The sequence below is a fragment of the Garra rufa genome, chromosome 6 (assembly GCF_049309525.1).
Source record: "Garra rufa chromosome 6, GarRuf1.0, whole genome shotgun sequence".
Taxonomy (NCBI): domain Eukaryota; kingdom Metazoa; phylum Chordata; class Actinopteri; order Cypriniformes; family Cyprinidae; genus Garra; species Garra rufa.
Window position 1 is genome coordinate 37988278 of NC_133366.1, and position 18426 is coordinate 38006703.

Here is an 18426-nt window from a genome sequence, read left to right on the forward strand (position 1 = left end):
CAAATAACAAAAATATACAAGCACTACACAAAATAAACCTCTATTCACCACTGAAGAACAGCACACAAGACGTAGAAGACACGGACTAGAATTACTGATTTGACACTTATATATTTAATTAGCACAACCTAACTGCTAGCTAATTGAGAAACAATTTAATTACCATTGCAGGTGCAAGCTGTTGAGCATTTTGTTCCTTCATGTTCATTGGTTAATTGCTTAAATGCTTGACAAGTCAGTAATTTCCCCAAAAACGCTGATCAATGTCCTGAATAACACGCAAATATCTTGAATTTAGACTACAGTCAGTGTATTTATTTACTGATAGACATAAAATTAATAAATTTTAAACACTGATGCCATGTTTTCGAGCCCAATGATCTTCATGGTTCTGCTGTATGTTATCATTAGATCTACACCATGCACTGTGAAATTGTGTTCTGTTCGAAATGAAGTTCTTACAAACAAATGCCACAGAAAATGTCAGGTAGCCTAAGTAAACTATCAATGACATTGTCTGGCACAGCAGATCTCGGATCAGTACATCAAGCGATGGCATCATCAAGCCAATCAGAGCGCGAGACGCGCACGAGCTTGTTGTGATACGTGTGCGACGGAAGCGCGTGTATCCGCACGAATGAGATGAGATGAGATGAGGTGAGGTTTCAATATTTATAAAATGTACATCACGTAGTCATCTGATTGTGCAGGATATTTAATCATATGTTTAATCAGAGACCATTCATAGCGGGCAAACAATAATAATATGATCAAATCTGAACGAGATGATGTGGTGTTTTTGGATTATGTAGCTCGTCGTTGTCAATGAAGATTAAGATGCTTCATATTTATATTCCTAAATAAATAATAGTTCAAATTATCTTATATCATGATTTTCTGTTCTGCATCGTTGTTAAGAACGGGTGCGGCTGATTTGATTTGTCTTTGTCATAAACATAACAGGTCACGCCTTTACAAGAATTACCATGGTAACCATAGTATCTGCCAACACTGCTGCTAGAAGAAAAATAATGAACCAAAATTAGAAAAATATTCTGAAAGCGATTTGAATGTAACCCCATATTTATCTGTTATGGTTTTACAGTACCAATAATGGCTTAACTATAGGCTATTATGATATTGTGGTGAAGGTCATCATGGTAACTTTTATCTAGACACCTATAAAGATGTTCATTCATTCAATTCATTGTGACCTTGGACCACAAAACCAGTCATAAGGGTTGCTTTTTGTAAAATTGAGATTTATACATGATCTAAAAGCTAAATAAATGAGCTTTGCATCAATGTATGGTGTATGGTATGTTAGAATAGGACAATATTTGCCCGAGATACAACTATTTGAAAATCTGGAATCTGAGGGTGCAAAAAAAAAAAAAAATCTAAATACTGAGAAAATCACCATTAAAGTTGTTCAAATGAAGTTCTTAGCAATGCATATTACTAATCAAAAATTAGGTTTTGATATATTTGCGGTAGAAAATTTACAAAATGTCTTCATGGAACATGATCTTAATATCCTAATGATTTTTGGCATAAAAGAAAACAGTTTTGACCCATACAATGTATTTTTGGTTATTGCTACAATTATACCTGTGGTACTTATGACTGGTTTTCTGTGTTTGATCCAGGTTTGATTTAGACTATAAACATTTTGGATTAGAATTCAATAACCTGGACGAAAAAATCTTAACATTGAAATCAAATAGGGATTTCAACATACTAGTCTAATGGTTGTCAAGCTGAGGGCTGGAGCCCACTAGAGGTCCTCAGCATGCTTCCAAAAGGGATGCAATATGATAAAATTAAAGACCAAATCATTCTAATATGCTGTTGCTTTCTTTTTTTAATCACAGTTGAAAACAGTTGTGCTGCTTAATAGTTTTTAGAAACAGTAATCCTCAAAAGAACAGCATTGATTTTAAATAGTGTTTTGTCTTTTCTGTCACTTTTGATCAATTCAATGCATTCATGCAAGATTTAAAATATTAAAATAAACTTCAGGGTATATCTTACATAGCATATAGATCACATTTTCTTCTTGCTAAGTATCGCTTGCGTCATCTTATATACCTGTGGTTCAGTCATCCAGAAGTCAATAGGTTGTTTAAATGGGGTTTTGGTTAAATGCCTGAAATGGGTCTATTTTCAAGATATTTTCATATTTCATATTTAATATTTATTTAGCAACATATAATACATCAACAATCCTCCTTTTGATTTTAGAGAGGTCGTTGGGCAGGACATTAATGGAATAGTTCACCCAAAAATAAAAAGTCTGTCATTAATTACTCAACCCTCGTTCGGAACACAACTTGAGATATTTTTGATGAAATTAGAGAGCTTTCTGACCCTGCATAGACAGCGACGGTACTACAACATTTAAGGCCCAGAAAGACAGTAAAGATATTGTTAAAAAGGTCCATGTGACATCAGTGGCAAAAATGCATTGAAAACTGACACAGAAGAGAAGAAATTGTTGAATAAAATCAATATTTTAGTTTTTTTTTTTTTGTGCACAAAAAGCATTCTTGTAGCTTCACAGAACCACCATAATGTCACACGGACTGTTAACAATGTCTTTACTACCTATCTGGGCCTTGAATATCGTAGTTGAATTGTTGTCTATGCAGGGTTAGAAAGTACTCGGATTTCATCAACAATACCTTAATTTGTGTTCCGAAGATGAACGAAGGTCTTACTGGTTTGGAACGACATGGGGGTGAGAAATTAATGACAGAATTGACATTTTGGGTGAACTATCTCTTTAAAAATCATCACGCTGAACAGGAAAACGTATCTACTTTACTAGTCCATTTTTGCAGCCTTGTTGTGTTTTTTATATCACACGCACACTATTCTAACTAAAACTTTCAGTGAAATGTTTTTTTAAATGAAGACTATAAAAGTTGTCATAAGCTTAGTGATGGTGACTTGAAAGTCATGCGACCGTGGTTTCGTTTATAGCCTATGTTTAGCTTTTTACTTCTATTGAGACTTAAAAACTAGGCTTTAAAACTCCTAAAAGTTGTGTTCCCTTGAGAAGATTATGTTTTTATGCATTTTATTCATCATGATAAGCGTTTGTTGGTCACAAAGCTTAGTTTCTGCAATAATCCAAAAGCTAGTGGAAAAATGCTATTTGGTTTTTATGGAGGGAACTAGGAAGATGCAAACTTCCAGGATGGCCTACAAAAATGCATCATCACTGCAGTGCCCTATACAGACACAAAAACTAAGTTTGATATTACAATTAAATGTTAAAATGTTAAACTTAAATTAAAATGAAATATAAAATGTTGAAGGAACATTGAGTTATCCAATTGTGCAATTTATATTTTTCATATGCATTATTACATTAAATTTCATAACGATGCAACACACTGTTTAAAAGGATAGTTCACCCAAAAATGAAACTTCTGTCATAAATTACTCACCCTCATGTCGTTCTAAACCCGTAAGACCTTTGTTAAGTTTTGGAACACAAATTAAGATATTTTTGATAAAATCCAAAAGCTTTCTGACCCTGCATAGACAGCAACACAATTGACACATTCAAGGCCCAGAAAGGTAGTAAGTACATCGATAAAAATTTTTCTGAAGCTACAATTATAGGTTTCGTGCGCAAAGAAAACAAAAATAATGACAGTAATGACAATTTCTACTCTTTTGTGTCTATGTTAACGATGTCCTTACTCTTATTCAGGTTCAGAAAGCTTTTGGATCTCATCAAAAATATCTTCATTTCTGTTCCGAAGATGAACGAAGGTCTTACGAGTTTGGAATGACATGTTGGTGAGTAATTAATGACACAATTTTATTTTTGGGTGAACTATTCACCCAAAAGTTAAAATTAGCCCATTATTTACTCACCCTCCAGGTATCCTAGGTGTAAATGACTTCCTTTTTTCAGACAAATTCAATTGGAGTTATATTAAAAATTATCCTGGCTCTCCCAAGCTCTATCATGGCAATGGGTGGGTGTTTCTCTTCATCAGTCCAAAACAAGTCCAATAAAGTGCATCCATCCATAATAAAAAGAAAAATATCCATATTTAAAACTTAATAATCACTTTAATCTGGCTTGTGCCAACTGGTCATACATGGAAGCATCTCTGGGTGGATGATATATGATGACGATGAGAAGTGAAGAATGCAGATGTGCTGTGGAGAAACCAAAACAAAACAACAGTCACAAATTAGAAGCACAAAACGAGGATTTGTAAAGAAAAATGTCAGAGGATTTCAATATAACTCAAGATGGGACTTGGCTACAAGAGGCCTTCGTTCACCCCCCTGGAGCCGTGTGAGGCACTTCTTATTATGGATGGATGCACTTTATTGGACTTGTTTTGGACAGTAGAACAGAAAGACCCTCCCATTGCATTACAAAGCTAGCCTGGAAAAATCCAGACACTAATCTATTAAGATTAAGGGTCTGGCATTGAGCAATGAAAAGGACCTAACTCGAGGGGCGGCACCAAGCGTGCATTTGAAACTCTCACTGCACGCAATTGGATAACGCCACGACCAATCACAACAATACATGGTGTGACGTATCCAGATCGACGGTGAACATATAAGAGTGGATTTCAATGTTATAACATAAACAATGTGACAAGATTAATAACTATTAATTACGACAGCCGAATCAACCTCATAAAACAATTAGGTCCGATCAAACTATTCATTATATCAACTAATATGTGAATGGTCACTAGAGTTTCATTCAGCAGCAAGACATATCGTCCTGTTCCAGTTAGGCTACTGCATTACTATTGAATACTTCAGTTTTTCGTTACAGTAAGTTTACCAAGTGACTCTTACCATTTGTAAATGAGATGGACCTCATCCACCACAATCCCGATCAGGTTGTCCCGGTAGACCTTGTTCGATAACATTTATCGCCACTTCTTTTTTAACAGCCAGGACTCGAGACTGCCGATTGCTATCTGGCATTGCCTGCTTCGGATCTGTTCCTCTTCGTGGTTGCCCCATACGCTTAACTACCAGCGGAGCTAACTGATAGATTAAACTCTTGCCATATCCAGTCGGCAAAACAGCAAAAACATCCTTCTTGCAAAGGAACGTTTCGAGCGCGGTTTTCTGTTCCTCTTTTAAATGAAAAGCCAAGTCTAACTCAGTCATTGTAGCGGCCAAAGCCGTTTCAAAAAACTGGTTTTCATCTGTAGTTAGATCTCTTTCAATGTTTACTAATGATTCCGGACGTCGGAGCGCTGTCGTCATCAGCTTAGCTCGCCTCTGGCCCGCCTACATCAGATACACCGATTTGATTGGTTCCCAGAATTGCTTACGTATTGCAGTAACATGCATCATTGCTCGATACCAGAGTGTCTTGCAGAGACAATTCAAATTGTGATTCTCTCGCGAGACCTCTGGATTTCCAGGGTATTACAAAGCTTGAATGAGTCTGAAAAATTTTAATATAACTCCAAATGGATTCATCTAAAAGAATGAAGTCATATACACCTAGGATGCCTGGAGGGTGAGTAAATAATAGGCCAAAAATGTTCATTTTTGGGTGAACTATCCCTTAATAGTTTTATTAGTTGTTAATGACTTTTTTTCTTTTTTCACCAGAAGTGCATTATATTTTGTGCACCAGATAATGTCATACCTGATCCTCATTTTCAACCTTTGACTGGCTATCATCAAGGACCATGGCGTCTGCCGATCAAGACCAAGAGTCACCACAGAGTCAGAAGCACTACTTCTGTGGTTCTGTAGCAGCGTTCGCCAACATTGTCATCACATTTCCCATACACAAGGCACTGTTCCGCCAGCAGTTGTTCGGGGTGCAAGCATGGGAAGCTGTGCGGCAACTCCAGAGGGATGGTTTGCGCACACTGTACCGCGGCATCCTTCCACCGTTACTGCAGAAAAGCACCACTATTGCAATTATGTTTGGCCTCTATGAGGACTTTTCCAGGTTGTTGCGGGTACACACTCCTCAAGCCCCCATCCTGTTAACGGACAGTATCGCAGCAGTTTTAGCAGGAACAGCTGAAGCAGTCTTAACGCCATTCGAGAGAGTCCAAACTCTACTGCAGGACCCACGTCATCATGGAAACTTTCAGAACACTGCGCATATTTTTCGTGTTTTGCTTCAACAGTATGGCATCCGGGAGCTCTACCGTGGCCTTGTTCCAATCATACTCAGAAATGGCCCTAGCAATGTTTTTTTCTTTGGTTTGCGTGGACCGATTAAGGAGCTGCTTCCTGAAGCCGAGACAAAGGCAGGGCATTTGGTAAATGATTTTGTATGTGGAGGGATTCTGGGAGCGGGTCTCGGGGTGTTGTTTTACCCTCTAAATTTAGTTAAGTCTCACGCACAAGTACAGATTGGAGGGGAGTTTCAGTCTTGCAGGACGATATTGGTAAATGTTTTGAAAGAGAGGGATGGGAAGGTGAGCCGTCTTTTTCGTGGTGTGCATTTGAACTTTCAGAGATCTGTTTTCTCATGGGGAATTATAAATGCTACGTATGAACTTTTACTAAAAATGCTCTGATTGAGATGAGACGGATAAAAGGGGCAACTAAAGTGAACAGCATGAACGATTTAGAGAAAGAATGGAAAATGAGTCTTCCTTACTCTATTTCTGCTGGTAAAATCTGCATTAAAAACAGCACATGCTTACTTGAAGTTCTTGAAGGGACTCAAAAAAGTTTTCTTTTTTTCATCGTCAAGGCTAACTAAAAAAACAAAGAAAGGGAAGTTAGATTTAATCAGATTAGCAATATACAATTGAAGTCAAAAGTTTACATACACCTTTTAGAATCTGCAAAATGTTAATTATTTTACTATTTAGTACTGACCTGAAGAAGATAATTCACTAAACTTTTTTGGCGAAAACATTTGAACGGAATGAGGATATGTACATTTTTCTTATTTTTTTCATTTAGTACTGCCCTTCAGAAGCTAAAGAAGATACTTACATGTTCTTCAGAAGACAAAATATGTTACATTTACCCAGAACTTCAAATTCCAAAATTTTTCACCCCCGGCTCTTAATACATCATTTTTCCTTCTGAAGCATCGGTGAGTGTTTGAGTCCCTCAGTGTGAAAAGATGGATTTCAAAATCATACAGTCATTGTTGGAGAGGGTTCAAATACACAAAAGTGCTGAAAAAACAAAGAATTTGTGGAACCTGAAGGATTTTTCTGAAGAACAGAGGGCAATTTAACTGTTCAGGACAAACAAGGGACTCATGAACAACTATCACTTAAAAAAAAGGAAAAAAAAAAGTTTGTGGATCATTCAGGTAACAACACAGTATTAAAAATCAAGTGTTTGTAAACTTTTGAACAGGGTCATTTTTATAAATTCAACTATTATTTTCTCTTGTGAGTTATGTGTACATGTCTTTTATGTGAAATATCTTATTCATGTCAGTACTAAATAAAAAACAACATGCATTTCCCTTATATTTTGGTAAAATAATTAACATTTTGCAGATTCTGCAAGATGTATGTGAACTTTTGACTTCAACGGTATCATTTTCAATTAAAAAATTAAAAAAAAAAATGAATATGCAATGGATAACCTTTTAAACGTTTGGAGTTTTTTTTTTTTTTGGAATGGCCAATGGAATGGTTCTGTTGAGGAAAGGTAGAATTATATTCAGGTTATCAATTAAATCTTTCAGGTTTTTGTCAACTAAATCAACTGATTCATTCTGGATCACACTTAAAAGAACAAATAATTCATGAATCTGATATGTGTGTCATGACTCATGAGTGCACATAAAGGTTTGATATTTAGTGAAGAATTACTTATCCTTAGAATACACTTTTATGATACTTTTATATTTGTTCATTATGGAGCTTCACAGCCCCAGTTTAAATTAACTTCAATTACATTGAAAACATTGGCCAGGGTGTTTTTCAAAAATTCTGCTTTTGAAAGCAAGTCAAACCAGTTTGGAAGGAATTTTCATTTTTAGCTGAAGTATCCCTTTAATTCAATTCTGACTGAAAGAAACACATGTCTCATCCCAGTTTTATGAATTTGATTAAAGATTAAATCAGCTCACACATAAGAATCTTTGACCTCAACTCACTCAGGATATCCTCTGATACGTTCCCAGTATTCTCTTTTCTAAACTAACTCTACTGTGGTCTCTCAACCACAAAGTATTCAAATCACTAAGTGTGCCATTACAACTGTGGGAATGGTCAGGAGCACAGTTTACACTGCCGCCATATATTTGCCACCAACTTTATAAATAGTTTTGCTGAGTTAGCTTTGGTTTCGCCAAAAGTTGTAGACTCCAGTAATCATATGACGACTTCGGTTCCAGTCCAAGCATTGATTAGTCATCTGGAAACCAATAAACACAAAAGTCAGTTTGATGTTTGTGGTCTCTGTAGCTTTCATGTGGTAACAGAATCATCCCATCTGAGCCAGGATTCTTCATGCTTTTAGTGCCCACTGAAGCTATAACAGATTATTTCAATGACATAAGTGATGATTTGGTCATGTTTGGTTTCGTGTTTCTCATGCGCTAAAAGCTTCTTTCAATCACTCCCGAATATATTGGGAATTTAAGAAGGTGAGACCACAGACCTCCATTGACAGTGGGAATGGGCCAATGTGCACTTTGGATGATATTGGTTGTCTCTGCAAATGTAATTTTTGCTTTATTTATTTCCATTTGCACTAGCATTTAAAAGTATGGAGGCTGAAAGGTTTTAAAAAAATATTTTTGTGCTCACCAAAACTTATTTGATCAAAAATGCTGTAAAAAGCAATTCAATACATTTTAAAACTTAATTTATTCTTGTGATCCAAAGCTGAAATTTTAGCAGCCATTACTCCAGTTTTCAATGTCACATAATCCTTCAAAAATTATTCTAATATGCTGATTTGCTGTTAAAAAAACATTGATGTTTAAAACACAATACAATATCACTTATTTGCTATAAAATCTTTCGTACTGTTATAAATGCCTTTACGGTCACTTTTGAGCAAATGAATGCATTGTTACGGAATAAAAGTATTAATTTCTTTCAAAAAAGAAAATCTTACTGACTCCAAACCTTTGAATGATAGTGTATGTATTTGAAAGAAAAAATGCACAAGCTTTTACTACATAAACAGTGAGTAGAACTTGAACTTAAAAAATCATATGGTGAATTGTCGTTTGACCAACAGAGGATCTAAATATTACAGTTTGACCTCACAAAATGAACATTTCACATCATCTTGTTCTGTCATTCGAGTATAAACTTGAATAAACACTACTTGAGCACAAACTTAAACTATATCAGTTACATCTTATTAACGTTAATAAGATGTAACTGATATATTAAAAAAAATAACTTTTTAAGCTTAAAATGTACTGTATAAACCAACTGCATGTGCACCGAAAGATGAAATCTTTATACAAATTCAGGGTTTCCGCGGGGTCTTAAAAAGTCTAAAATTTAAAAATCAAAATTTTAGGCCTTAAAAAGTCTTAAATTCGCTGTTCTAGGTCTTAAATAATTTTACACAGGTCTTATTTTTCCGATGTCCATGTAACGCTACCTCTAATGCTCATTTAAATTCTCTTTTTGTTGTTTCCGTGGTGTTGTAGTTCTTTATTTCACTATTCCAAATATAATTTGCTGTATTTAAACTACAAATGAGACCAGCATGCAATAGCCAATCAGCTTTCTGTTATTGGCGCGAGTCTCTCTCGGATTGTACCGCAGAAGTAAAATGGATTTAACTTTTTAGCTATGGGGAAGTGCAAGTTTAGCGACACTTAGCTTGAAAAAACTGAATATAGGGCTTGGCTAAGGCCAGTTGCTAACAACTAGATTTTTTTCTCCCTCTGTGGAAGTTACTGCGTCTTCAGAATCGCAGTAGCAGAATACAGGTCAAACGACCTTTTTCTGTATACTGTATAATGTTATCAATAATAATAAGAAATATAGGTCGAGCTAGCTGAGCGCCATCCTTCGAGATACTTTTAAAATGTTTTTTTTTTTTTACTTGCCCGACCGAACAAACCGCCTGATTAAAACTGAAGTGACAAAAACAACTAGCGAAGCATCGAAAGGCAAGAAAGATTCATATTTTAATACATTCAACGTAAACAGAAATTGATAATGGATAACGTTAGTGTATTTCTGGTCTATTTGTGACATACTTTAAAACAAATGAATGTAACAGCACTCTAAAGAAACACACTGAGGTAAAAATTTCAAATGTATAGTTTATTTATAACATGATATAGTTCAGTAATATACCAAGTGAGTTTTTTGCTGAAACTTCTCACAATTACAAATGTTACATTAATTTTAGCTCAATAAAAAAGTAGTTAGTCAAGTAGTTACTTACATATTAGACAATATGCAACATTAGCAGAAGCTTTCTCCTAGCAACGTTTTGCTATAATTCAGCGTTTTGATCGAATCAGTTGAAATAACTCGCTCATGAAGTGAATTATCGCCACCTGCTGGTAGTTTAGTGTGTTTAAAATTATGCCTCCACACCCAACATTTCTAATGTATATATTTATAAATCAATAAATGTATTTAAAACATTAATCTCACTTTTAATTTTGCAGTGTAAATTATGTAATCTCACTGCTAACAGCCATTTAGAATTTATTGATAAATTCATAAAATAAATTTCAAAGGTAATGCATACATTTCAAAAGTAAAAAAAAAAGGCCTTTATAAAGGTAAATCAAATATGCAGATTTAAGATGTAAAAGCTAATAGAGCACTGATGAAAATATTGCTTCAGAATTTTTTTTTTTTTTACATCAGATATTTCTAGTGGTACTTTTATGGGGATATGTTGTGTGGAATAGTATCTGCTGATATGAAAAGTTCACTGTATATCGTAGTAATAAATTTAATTTATGACAGCCATGAAATTGTGTTCACTTTTTACATTAAACACATTAAATATTACATGTATGCATGTAATATAATATCTATTTCCATTACAGGTTCGGTCTTAAATTTCATATAAGGTGGTATTAAAAAGGTCTTAAAAAGTCTTAAATTTCACTTGTTCATATCTGCAGAAACCCTGAAATTAATATTTACCTCTTCTATACCACTTATGTAGAAAATTAAATACAATAAACATTATTACAACAATCCCAAGTCAAGTTCATATTTAGATATTCAAGTTCTAACTGAATTAAATGTTGTTTATGTGTCAGACTGTTTACAATTGTTGATACCAATATTTCACTTGTTTACAATTGCACCTTTTTGTTGCATTTTAAAGATTTTTCCCATGTATCTCCTGACCTCAGTTTGTTCGCGCCTTATACTATCATCTGTTTCGTCTGTTTTATTAAACATGCTGTTGTTTCCAATGTAAAATGAGATTTTGTTGTGCTCTGTATTTCAATATATAAGTAAAGACTTTGTATGAGTTTGTGTTTTTTTAAATAAGAAAAAACATTGTGACTATGTAAAAATATTGTGAAATATAATTAAAACAACTTACTGAATTTAATGTGACGGCTTATTCTGATCATTCAATGTTATTCTGAAATTAAGGCATTTAACATTTTATATTTTAAATAATGTCACTCTTGTTGTAAATAAATTTTTACCTTTTTTAATTGATCTTATATAGTCAAACATGTTTTAACCATTAAAGTAGTCAAATAAAATTAAAATTATTAAATGAAAGAAAGTGAACATTTACATGCGTTATCGATGGATGAACATGATGCATTGGAAGAGGTACTTGTCAGGTGCCCCAAAGTAGCACAAAAAATGTAAAAAGGTATCGATGAAAGGTGAAAAGGATGAAAAATGAACTTACTTTATGATATAGTGTAACTCCTCTTTAAGGTTTTACTTACCTGGTATTACGTACCTGGTGTGTTTATTCTTCAAATTAATATTTAATGTGATTAACTGGTGAGACAATAAGTTTAATTTAGAACTGAAGCAAAATATGAATGGTTAATATTTCCAGATTATCATATGTGACCATGGAACACAAAACCATGCCAATTTTTTAAAAACTGAGATTTATATGTCATTGAATAAATAAGCTTTCCATTCGTGTATGGTTTGTAAGGATAGGACGATATTGGTCGAGATTTGGAATCTGAGGATGCAAAAAATCAAAATATTGAGAAAATCGCCTTTAAATTTGTCCAAATGAAGTTCTTAACAATGTATATTACTAATCAAAAATTAAGTTTTGGTATATTTACAGTAGGAAAAAAAAATATCTTCATGGAACATGATCTTACCTAATATCCTAATGATTTTTGGCATAAAAGAAAAATTCATCATTTTGACTCACTCAATGTACTGTTGCATTTGACCCACTCAATGTATAGGTGCGTTTGACCAAACTAAACTCTGCAGGAAAGTGGACGTCGAGAGCCAAAGTTGAGAAACCCTGATTTACATAATCACAAAATCTTTTTAATGTGGCACACAGGTGTAATATATTCATGGAGGAATCAAACCAGTGACAGGAAACACTGGGCATGTGAAAAGATTCTTAGTTGTAGCTGTGACAGAATTCCCTTGGACCAAAGCAGCTTTAGCAGGAACCTCTGGACTGGAAGCAAGGAGGTTGAGGGAGCAAATTTGGGACTGGAGCAGCTTGGACATCAGCTCTGGCTGAGGCTACAACAAGAAACACTGAAACGGCCTTGGCTGGTACTTTCTGGCAGCATGGCATAAATCTCTGCACCATAATGAGGGAAATTATTGCAGGGGGCATGACAGGTATCAGTGTAACCCGGATGGTCAAGTCAGGAACCTTTAGGAAGTTTCCTGTCATGACACAAAACAACAGGAACCTTCAAGGGATGGTTCACTCGAAAATTGAAATTGTGTCATTAATTACTCACCCTCATGTTGTTCCAAACCCATAAGACCTTCGTTCGGTTGTAAGGACATTGTTAAAACAGCCCATGTGATACGACATATGCACGGTGCTGCTGACACAAGAGCCGGAGTTCTGATGTAGAATCTGAATGTGCTGTGCCTTGTTTACAAGCAGAAGACGATGCACACTGTACATAATACAATATTTGTAATATCTGAAGATTTCGACATAGAGGATGACTTGCAATTTCTTGCCCAGCCTTACTTATTTGAACCAGACTATACAGACGATGATGGACGTTCTACGTCAGAACGCCATGTATACGGATCGCTAAATGTATTGAAAGGTAACAGAAGATAAAATTCAGATAATCAAACCAAACCAACTTAAACCAGCTCTGGGTCACTCTTTTAGCAACCCGGAATGAAACTGCAGCATTCTGTGCAGATAGATGGAGAGATGTCTGATTATTACCTTCAATTTTACACTTGCTCTCAAAGCTGTAAAGAGATTCTGGCATTATCCATACGAATCTTCTCTGCATGATTAAAGGGATGGTTCGGAGTAGAATTGACTTCATTGCTATGCACTCCGAAGCCCATGTAAATACCCCATCCGAAGTTTTTTTTACCTTAGTCAAACATTTATGGAGATATTAGAGTTTTTCGAATTGCTTGTTACAGGAGTTAATGGTACATGTGATGTATCTCGTAAATTGCTCCACTAAACGTGCAAGTAATCTTACCAAACTTGTACAGTAGTGTAAATAGGTTATGTACTCACAAAACGCTGCATCAGCACATTTGTAAGTCCACCATGAGTGTTTTAAAAACACGTTTTAGCCGATCCCTACTAGTCTCAAAAACTACAAATGGCGACACGTCGACGTCACTTCCCTGGTTTGATAAAAGCACGTAAAAGTCCTCCTACAAGTTGACATGCTTTTTTCAAACCAGGGAAGTGACGTAGACTTGTAGTCTTTGAGACTAGTAGTTCTCGGGTAAAACGTGTTTTTAAAACACTCATGGTGGACTTACAAATGTTTTGTTGCAGCGTTTTGTGAGTACATAACCTATTTACACTACTGTACAAGTTTGGTAAGATTACTTGCACGTTTAGTGGTGCAATTTACGAGATACATCACATGTACCATTCACTCCTGTAACAAGCAATTCGAAAAACTCTAATATCTCCATAAATGTTCGACTAAGGTAAAAAAAAACTTCGGATGGGGTATTTAAATGGGCTTCGGAGTGCATAGCAATGAAGTCAATTCTACTCCGAACCATCCCTTTAAGGATTGTACTTTGCTGTAATGAAGTTCTCACCATCCAAGAAGCCCAGCAGCTGGAACCAGACATCAGCGTCCACCAAACTGATGTCACTGCTATCCAGGAAAAGGCTGGTGATCATTGCAAACAGCAGCACCACACAACCACACTGTTGCCTGCTTCCCATAGTTCTCGCCTTTCTCAAAATACTCATGAGGGCAGTTAACTCCTGACTGACTTTCTCTGGCTGTGCATGAAAAAGGTCAAATCTGGTAATATCTGGCCGTGGTAACCTGCCGCGTAATTTCGAGTTTGCCGGATGTATGTGGAAATTACCTGAGCCAAGTTACACAGAAGAGTAAATTTCCAGAAAAACCCACATACTCCAGTGTACACAGACATAGGCAGTAACCTAAAGCTTGTTTCGACGAAGACGGCACTAAGCACCAGTCTCCAACAGGGGGCGACGAAAGCATGTTTGAAATTCCTACACAACTCCAATGAGCGGGAAGGTACGTTATTTCTTCAAGTTGAAAGTGTGGTATTTTTTTTCAATCGCATTAATAACTATAAATGATTTGTTTAGAGTTGAGGTTAAAAGTTTACATACACCTTGCAGAATCTGCAAAATGTTAATTCTTTTAAATAAGAGGGATCATACAAAATGTTTTTTTATGTAGTAGGCCAGAAAAAAAAGATATTTCACATAAAAGACGTTTACATATAGTCCACAAGACAAATAACTGAATTCTTAAAAATCAAATGTTAATGAGTTCGTCCTGAACCCTCTGTTCTTAAGAAAAATCCTTCAGGTCTCACAAATTCTTTGGTTTTTCAGCATTTTTGTGTATTTAAACCCTTTTCAACAATGACTGTATCTTTTCACACTGAAGAAACCGAGGGACTCATATGTAACTATTATATAAGGTTCAAACACTCACTGATGCTTCAGAAGGAAAAATTATGCATTAAGAGCCAGGGTTTAAACTTTTGAACAGAATGAAGATGCACATTTTTCTTATTTTGCCTAAATATCATATTTTTTTTATTTAGTACAGCCCTTCAGAAGCTACAGAAGATATTTACATGTTTCCCAGAAGACAAAATAAGTTAAATTTAAAAAGTTAATGCGTTGCGTTTCCTTCTGAAGCATCAGTGACTGTTTGAACCTTATGTAATAGTTGCTTCAACTAACTTAGAGTCCTTCAGTTGTCTTCAGTGTGAAAAGATGGATCTTAAAATGTTGGAAAGGGTTCAAATACACAAAAACACTGAAAAATCAAAACATTTGTGGGACCTAAAGGATTTTTTTCTGAAGAACGGCAGGCAGTTTAACTAACAAGGGACTCAACAACTATCGCTAAACAAAAAAACAAGCTGTGGATCATTCAGGTAACAACACAATATTAAGAATCAAGTGTATGTAAACTTTTGACTGAGGTCATTTTTATAAATTCAAACATCTTTTATGTGGAATATCTCATTCAGGTCAGTACTAAATAAAAAATAAGCACATTTTGTATGATCCCTATTATTTTAGTAAAATAATCAACTTTTTTGCAGATTCTGCAAGGTGTATGTAAACGTTTGACCTCAACTGTATATGTTGAATTCCTTTTAAAGTGTAAACATTGTGTGCTCTCTATGTGGCATCACTGGCTCAACCAATAGCGTGAGTTTGGGAGCCGAGTTATCTGTATATGGGTAGCGTTCGAGAAACCAGTTTAAAAACATATTTCATTTTTTACAGTTTTCAGAAAATTCTCACTTCGACTGAACATGTGCGTATTATCACACATCTAGCTTCTGCCATTGATAACTTCTGCTATTGAATACAAACAGTTAGTGTGGCCTTGTTCAGTCTACGGCAATGACAAAATTTATTACAAATTATTTTTATCTAACCTGCAGTCATCAGTATCTAAAAGTTCTCTGATATTCCCTGCAGCGTCACAGACTTCCTTTAATATCACATTGCCTATTGTTGTTACCTTCCACGCACACAGACCTCCCCTCCCCTTTCTCACAGTATCTCATACATATCAATGAGATTTTCATATCAAACAAAAACATCCACATGTTCACATTGCAGGCATGAAAATACCCACACGCCTTTTGTGTTTGATGATCTCACAATACATTGTTTGAAGTGCACAGTTCTCTCACGCAGTGTGGTCTGCAGAACTGCCGTCTCTGTAAAGATGAATGGACTGCTTCATCACTCTTTGATAGCATTAGCGATTAGCCCAGGCTTTGATTAGTACAATGACATTAGCCTCCTACATCCATATTGTCACCGATATGAGTGGGTGACTGTGAAACCTCCACCGCAGAAGCTTATGAAGGGCTTCAGGGTGCTTATTAACACATTTTTGAATGTAAGACTGTAAAAGTCAATAATTAAGCACAATGCCATTGCTATTAATAGCTAAGAAGAACAATGAGGCATAGTGCGTTCACAGTGAAGAATACATTTTTTTAATCATACATATTCCCCACTCCCACAGTGCAAATGATATATATGAGTCATTTTATAATTTAGGGCACATTTTATATGCCATATGCATATTAGTGACAGTGACTATACCCATCGCATCCAGTATCCACATGGGCGATCTTCCCTTTTCTCCATGCACATATCAAATGAGCCTTCAGAGGGTGTGGTGGGCATCTAACAACCTCCAGATCTCTGAAGCCCATAGGAATGAAGGCATCTCTGTCTTCCTTCATCAATCAGTTCTTCCAGTGTGTCTGCAGCCCCTTTTTTGTATCTCCACCCCTTTCTCTTCCAATTGATGGATTCGCGGTGTAGTTAAAACACATGCAAATGAGACAGCTGGCATCACACAAACCATGTGACCTGTCAAGGTGGGGGTGGGTTCAAAGACATGCTGCAGCAGGGAACCCTCTTTACACACACGCACACACCCTCCCTCACTCGCGCCCTGGAATAATCCCTCTACCTCCTTCATGCCACCTTTCTTTTATTTTTTTTCCCTTCTCTGTCTTAATCTGAGGGAAAAAAAGGAGCGGCAATGATAACCGAACTAAGTCTGGGATCTTCACCTGATTTATGTTCTTACCCAGTGCAAATGTTTGCTCATGCATGAAGGTAATCACATATGTGGACTTGAACGTGCCTGTGCTCACACATGCACATATGCCTGCACAAACAGGCCCTGTGTGTGTGTGTGTGTGTGTGTGTGTGTGTGTGTGAGAGTTTGACAGGATCAACAGCAGGTATCCAGCAGTAGGTCTGCTACAGAAAGGCTGCCAGCTCGCACACACTCGCACACATTCCAGCAGACTGCCCTGGCCTGGTGAAGACAGCCTTTTGCCAAGCTTCTCTCTGTCTCTGGCTCCAGATGATGGGTGTTTCTGTAAATCATACTTGATGTCAATGCATGTGGATTTTTTTAAAATAATAACCTTTTAAATACTATTAATAAGATAATCAAATAATATATACTATTATTATTATTAATTATTCTATTAATAAGGATATATTTATATACAGTATGTAAGCATATATATATATATATACATAATTTCACACAAAAAGTTGAATCATTTTAAATAAAATATTCTAAATAATAATAAGATAATTTTATATATATATATATATATATATATATATATATATATATTATAACAAAATATGCACACACTAAAGTAATAATAACATAATATATTATTTGTAATATAATATATACAATATATTATATATACTTAATAATAAAAACTAATTATTATTAATATATATTTATTTTTTATTAGTTGTATTATTATATACTATATAAGAAAATAATTGTGTGTATAATATTAAATTATTTTAAGGAAAATTTAAAATGATTTTAAAAAACTTTTAAATGAAAATATTCTAATCTAATAAGATAATCAAACAATAATAATTATATATATTTTTATTAATACTATATATATATACAAAATACACACACTTACAGTATATATATATATATATATATATATATATATATACTACATAATAAAATAATACATTCATATAATATCAATCATATACTCTACAATCTACATAATAATAATAATAATAATAATAATAATTAAATAATTATGAATTATATAAACTCACAATTTGGAACTCAAAATCCTCAAAATTGTGATAGAAACTCGCAATTTTGAGTTATAAAGTCAGAAAATGCGAGACATAAACTTGCAATTTTGAGAAATAAACTCACAATTCTGAGATATAAACTCTATAAAAAATTGTGATATTTTTCTCAGAATTTCAAGTTTATATCTCGCAATTCTGACTTTATAACAT

At 34.9% G+C, this 18426-nt stretch overlaps 1 protein-coding gene across 1 annotated transcript; it reads left to right on the plus strand.

The window, feature by feature from the left end:
* Positions 1 to 5624: 5624 nt before the first annotated feature.
* slc25a51a (solute carrier family 25 member 51a) lies at positions 5625 to 11508 on the plus strand. Its single transcript, XM_073842782.1, has one exon. The coding sequence runs from the start codon at positions 5700 to 5702 to the stop codon at positions 6546 to 6548; it is 849 nt and encodes a 282-aa protein (XP_073698883.1). The 5' UTR covers positions 5625 to 5699; the 3' UTR covers positions 6549 to 11508.
* The last annotated feature ends 6918 nt before the right edge of the window (positions 11509 to 18426 follow it).

Coding starts and splice junctions, on each gene's coding strand:
- slc25a51a (XM_073842782.1), top strand. CDS start 5,700: ATGGCGTCTGCCGATCAAGACCAAGAGTCACCACAGAGTCAGAAGCAC.